Below are 6433 nucleotides of genomic sequence, written 5' to 3'. Positions count from 1 at the left end.
ACGAAGTAGCACAGAGTATTAGAGCAATAGAAGCTTCTCCCCCACTTCACCTGGATTGATTGGAAGTCTCTATGTGCAGCAAGTGCGGACATTCAATCATTATTAAGATTATTTTTCATGTGTTTTTGTGACCAAGTATAAAACTTGTGATCCCAACATGGCAGCGATGGAGAGGTAGGGAGAGAGGGACAGAGGTGGCAGTCACCATCAGGCCCACAGACCCCTCTACCCCACTAGAAGACACCAGTGTTATAAATGGTAGATGGGGGGTCCTGTTCCAGATTTTGCATTGGTGCTCAGGAGCTTCCCATTGCATGTCTGGGTGGAGTCGTCTATAAGTATTTTCTATAGGGGAGAAGTAATAATCCATCAGAGGAGCCGGCTGTGGGAATCATGCAGTTTATTGAGTGGACTTGTACAAATATCACTGTAGCGAGCTAACACATCTATAACATAGACGCCATCTAGTGGACACATTCAGGTACTGAATCTTCTCACTATGGAGAAAGAGAAAAACAACAATTAGGATCATTCTAGCCATGCGATCACTGAGCAAAGTCAAGTGTCCTGGGACTGCAGGATGGACCGTATCGATCCAGACAATTCACCAGCCGATTTGCCTTCTTCCTCCATTATTATAAATTGTCTTAAACCATTTTCGAATTTTACATTTTGGTTGCAAAACCTTCCAATCACAGTTGTAAAATGGGCTGATATTGGGAAATGACAGCAACTATTTACAAGCCCTCCTACAGCCGCTGCCATAGGCTGAGCTGAGAGGTGGCATGATGGGGGTTGTAGTCTTCATTCACTAGGACAGGGCACGACATGGTAGAAGTAAAATAATAGATAACAGGAAAAAAATCATGTGGACGGGTCTGTACTCACCTTCTACATGCAGTTATCTGTGAGGAGGAAACAGAATATTGGATCAGTTTAGGAAATAATATAGAAGAAGAATCATGGAGATTATTATGTGCAGACTTGTATAATTATTACTGTACTGACCTAACGCCTGTTATTGGGGGCACTGTTGTTATAGGGAATTATTATGAGGACATAGTGGTTATCATGGGGGCATAAGAGCAGGTGAGAGGTAATAATATATAAGAGGAGCGACTGTGGGGAATCATGCGGTTTATTGTGTGCAGGGCATGCTGGTAGTGAAGGGGCACTATATCTGCTATAAGGACATAGTGGTTGTCATGGGAGCATGCTGGTAGTGAAGGGGCACTATATCTGCTATAAGGACATAGTGGTTGTCATGGGAGCATGCTGGTAGTGAAGGGGCACTATATCTGCTATAAGAACATAGTGGTTGTCATGAGGGCATGCTGGTAGTGAAGGGGCACTATATCTGCTATAAGGACATAGTAGTTGTCATGGGGGCATGCAGGTAGTGAAGGGGCACTATATCTGCTATAAGGACATAGTAGTTGTCATGGGGGCATGCAGGTAGTGAAGGGGCACTATATCTGCTATAAGAACATAGTGGTTGTTATGGAGGCATGCTGGTAGTGAAGGGGCACTATATCTGCTATAGGGATATAGTGGTTGTCATGGGGGCATGCTGGTAGTGAAGGGGCACTATATCTGCTATAAGGACATAGTGGTTGTTATGGAGGCATGCTGGTAGTGAAGGGGCACTATATCTGCTATAAGGACATAGTAGTTGTCATGGGGGCATGCTTTTAGTGAAGGGGCACTATATCTGCTATAGGGATATAGTGGTTGTCATGGGGGCATACTTTTAGTGAAGGGGCACTATAGCTGCTATAAGAACATAGTAGTTGTCATGAGGGCATGCTGGTAGTGAAGGGGCACTATATCTGCTATAAGAACATAGTAGTTGTCATGAGGGCATGCTGGTAGTGAAGGGCACTATATCTGCTATAAGAACATAGTGGTTGTCATGGGAGCATGCTGGCAGTGAAGGGACATTATATCTGCTATAAGGACATAGTAGTTGTCATGGGAGCATGCTGGTAGTGAAGGGCACTATAGCTCATATAAGAACATAGTGGTTGTCATGGGAGCATGCTGGTAGTGAAGGGCACTATATCTGCTATAAGAACATAGTAGTTGTCATGAGGGCGTGCTGGTAGTGAAGGGGCACTATATCTGCTATAAGAACATAGTGGTTGTCATGGGAGCATGCTGGCAGTGAAGGGACATTATATCTGCTATAAGGACATAGTAGTTGTCATGGGAGCATGCTGGTAGTGAAGGGCACTATATCTGCTATAAGAACATAGTGGTTGTCATGAGGGCATGCTGGTAGTGAAGGGGCACAATATCTGCTATAAGGACATAGTAGTTGTCATGGGAGCATGCTGGTAGTGAAGGGCACTATATCTGCTATAAGAACATAGTAGTTGTCATGAGGGCATGCTGGTAGTGAAGGGGCACTATATCTCATATAAGAACATAGTGGTTGTCATGGGAGCATGCTGGCAGTGAAGGGACACTATATCTGCTATAAGGACATAGTGGTTGTCATGAGGGCATGCTGGTAGTGAAGGGACACTATATCTGCTATAAGAACATAGTGGTTGTCATGGGAGCATGCTGGCAGTGAAGGGACACTATATCTGCTATAAGGACATAGTGGTTGTCATGAGGGCATGCTGACAGTGAAGGGGCACTATAGCTCATATAAGGGCATAGTAGTTGTCACAGCTGTTGTTCTGCGTGTTTTAGGGTGGGGTCTTTGTATGAAGTATGCCCCTATATATTATATATTACCAGTTTGAGGCAGAATTAGGATGTTGTCATCGCTCAGTCCTTGTTCCTTCGCCAGTTGTTGGAATTTCTCCAGGAGCTCAGGTCTCAGTTCCTTCCCTCTGCCTGAAATGTAAAACGAGACGCGTCGATACAAAGTGACGACACAACAGATGACTCCCGACCCGTGATGTGGGGGGCACTTACCAAACAGAGACACGATGGTGTTGACCTCATTGCCTTTGGTCTTGATCGTGTGCATCAACGTGTATTCATCGTAGTTGGTCTCCACCACACGGATGATGTGGTCGCTGCCGTAACCTTGGATGAAGCGGAATCCTCCATTATTCATGCGTTCACATGTTATGTATTATTTCTGTAGCTCCAACAGAGTCCGCAGAGCACGCAGCAATCAGCTCTGTATACGCATATCTGACCGCACGCCATCTCATAGTATATAGGGAGGGGGGGGCGAATAACAGCCAGCGATGTCTGTACATGACCCCCCGAGGCTCTCCTTCAACATTACATTTTAGAACCAGGAATTTCAAACTACCCCTCTGCTCCAATCCTATAGTTACTTCTGGAGATAAGCGGCGCCAGATGTATCCTGCAGCTACTCATCTCCCCACACACTATACTGGAGGGTAGTCAGGGCTATTATAATAGATGTAACAGCGGAGAAAGGGAAAAAATGGAGAGGTCAAGCAGAACTATTTGTGTGTTCTCTCTCTTCACGGCTTCTACATTGTAACAACTTCTATCTCCCTGATACACTCAAGACCCAACGTGGCTGCGACTTACGTGGACTCTTGGACAGGAAGCGTCCGGGTTGCTCGGTCTTGACATAGGTCATGCTCTTCTTTTCACATCGATCCAGCCTGGAATATTACAATAATAGGATTTACTTATTTCACAAAGCGGGTGCTCGTAGCCGTAGAAACGCCCATATGGGTTGTCACCCAGCTTTCCCAGATGCGGAGTCCTTAATTTTTTTTCCTTACTTGGGATAGGTGGCGACGACATCGAGGTTCCCATCAGCAGTGGGGGTGATGACGGTCGTACACATCTTCATCTGCTGCTTCTTGGACTGGAACCAGGCAGAGTTGGAGGCCAATCCTATGCCGTACCACTTTCCTAAAATCTGTAAAAGGGAGCGTTGTGATTTACGCGCAGCAAGGAAAAATGGTGGCGCTACCCCCGACAACCAACCAAATATCCGTGATCAATATTGTAACATTGCATGGTTACCATGGCATTAGTGTGTGAAGTATTAGGTTACGGTCACACATTCAGAAATCCCATTCACTGACAGCAAGCAGAGATATCTGCTTGCTCTCAGTGAAGAGGGTTTCTGAACGTGGGAGCATAACCTAATACTTTACAGGGTTTGCTACAATTGTATCCAGTCTAGACTATCCTCTGTGAGATAAACTGACTGGACTTCAGACTGATACATTTTACCTGCACTGATACATTGTAACAAACTATCAGGCCCGGAGAGAGATTTGTGATGATAGATTTAGTTCACAGAGGATTGGGTAGACTGGATACTATTGTAGAAAAACAGATGCGAGACGTATTATGTCTGTACAGGCTTTCAGCCTCGGCATGTGAAAAGGAATGTTCACATTTACTAACAGCAAGCAGAGATATTGAGATCTTGTAACAAAATCTTTTTGGAAAATTTGAGACATTTCCCTACACACTGTGACTAGTTGTCTATGGGGGTCACACTCCATTTGACTACAGGGGTTAATCACCTATGGGTGACATACAACCCCATTTACTTGCTTGCACACCACCCCCATGGTTTTTGCAGTGTGGATTGTAAATGTACCCTCCGTCTCAGTCCTGTGTAAAACTTACAGATATTTTGATATCACCATGAGCAAAATGACAAACTCAGCTCTGCTATATCTGCGTGTGTATATATCCCAACTGTCTACATTCAGCCTACATAGCAGAGCTGAACTGGTCCTGCTGAGCCTGTGTTGCCATGTTCTAGGTTGGATTGATATGGATTGTGACTCACCTTATCCTCTTGGAAGTCCGGCTGTATGGGCACATCCCCGTAGGCACACAGGGCAGACAGGGCGACAAGGGCTAAGCTGAGCATGAGTCCCTTCATGGTCCTAGGTTGCTCTTAAAGTCCTTTTGATGTATTGATGCTGATGCTGGACCTGCTGCACTTATATAGAGACAATCCCACAGCTGGGTGCTGGTCGGGGGCTGGATCTGGCAAGTCTTAGCATCACCCCTATGTGCCCCCTGCAGAGAATGTTATGGAATGTGCCCAGTGGGTAGGGGAGGAAGCTGGGCCGGGGGCGTGGAGGGGTACAAAGGTGTCATCAGTTTTTCTGCCTGTTCCTGCCGTGCAGCACATTGTCTTCATTAGATTGAATAACAAAGTCCCTGTAGGTGCAGAAACCCCGATCTCCATGTAAAAGCTGCGCACGGAGCCGTATCCTGGATGTGCCGGAGGCGCTGGAACATCTGCCATCCACCAGGCCTCCTCCTGGGATATAGTCACTTTGATCCTGACACATCGCACATACAAGTAACCCAGATCCCCACAAGTGGGTGTAGTATGTAATGTACAGTATATATGGCAGCGAGGGCACCGCCACCAGAAACCTGCACACGTACCCACTAGACAAGGACTTCTGCTGCCCGACAAAGCCTGACAACAACATACCCACAAAGTCCCCCAAAGTAAGCCACAGATGTCCCCATAACAGTGTGTCAGCCATAGATGTCCCCATAACAGTGTGTCAGCCATAGATGTCCCCATAAGTGTGTGTCAGCCATAGATGTCCCCATACGAGTGTGTCAGCCATAGATGTCCCCATAACAGTGTGTCACCCACAGATGTCCCCATAACAGTGTGTCAGCCATAGATGTCTCCAGAATAGTGTCACCCACAGTTGTCCCCATAACAGTGTCACCCACAGATGTCCCCATAACAGTATGTCAGCCATAGATGTCCCCATAACAGTGCGTCAGCCATAGATGTCTCCAGAATAGTGTCACCCACAGTTGTCCCCATAACAGTGTCACCCACAGATGTCCCCATAACAGTGTGTCACCCACAGATGTCCCCATAACAGTGTGTCAGCCATAGATGTCTCCAGAATAGTGTCACCCACAGTTGTCCCCATAACAGTGTCACCCACAGATGTCCCCATAACAGTGTGTCACCCACAGATGTCCCCATAACAGTGTGTCAGCCATAGATGTCTCCAGAATAGTGTCACCCACAGTTGTCCCCATAACAGTGTCACCCACAGATGTCCCCATAACAGTGCGTCAGCCATAGATGTCTCCAGGACAGTGTCACCCACAGATGTCCCCATAACAGTGTGTCACCCACAGATGTCCCCATAACAGTGTGTCAGCCATAGATGTCCCCATAACAGTGTGTCACCCACAGATATCCTCCTACCATAGCCTCACCGTCTCTTGACAATCTCATGGCAGTAGGTGTGAGATATTACCACCCTCTTCTACTGGACACCATGAAAGTCGAGACACAAGAACCACCCACCAGGATAAGGCTAAAAATGACAAGTCCTATTAAGTACAACCACTTTATGTGTCAGAGCCATCACCGCTGTCAGCAGGAGGATCAGGACAGGTTTTCAGCTTTAGGATATAAATTGATGTTCCCTTTCACTGACCGCAATCAAAGATCTTGAAAATGGGGAGGTGT

The 6433-nt window shown here is 46.4% G+C and overlaps 1 protein-coding gene across 1 annotated transcript; it reads right to left on the bottom strand.

The window, feature by feature from the left end:
• Positions 1–383: 383 nt before the first annotated feature.
• On the bottom strand, positions 384–4915 carry LOC142658567 (lipocalin). Its single transcript, XM_075834138.1, has 7 exons — positions 4757–4915; positions 3726–3865; positions 3526–3602; positions 2929–3042; positions 2746–2847; positions 889–905; positions 384–497 (listed from the first exon to the last, which is right to left on the bottom strand). Exons 1-6 carry the CDS (start codon positions 4850–4852, stop codon positions 892–894), a joined length of 543 nt encoding a protein of 180 aa, XP_075690253.1. The 5' UTR covers positions 4853–4915; the 3' UTR covers positions 384–497; positions 889–891.
• Positions 4916–6433: the final 1518 nt, after the last annotated feature.

Source organism: Rhinoderma darwinii, chromosome 8 (genome assembly GCF_050947455.1).
Source record: "Rhinoderma darwinii isolate aRhiDar2 chromosome 8, aRhiDar2.hap1, whole genome shotgun sequence".
Classification (NCBI taxonomy): Eukaryota; Metazoa; Chordata; class Amphibia; order Anura; family Rhinodermatidae; genus Rhinoderma; species Rhinoderma darwinii.
Note: the sequence above shows the minus strand (reverse complement) of the source record. Positions and strands in the feature narration are given on the sequence as shown.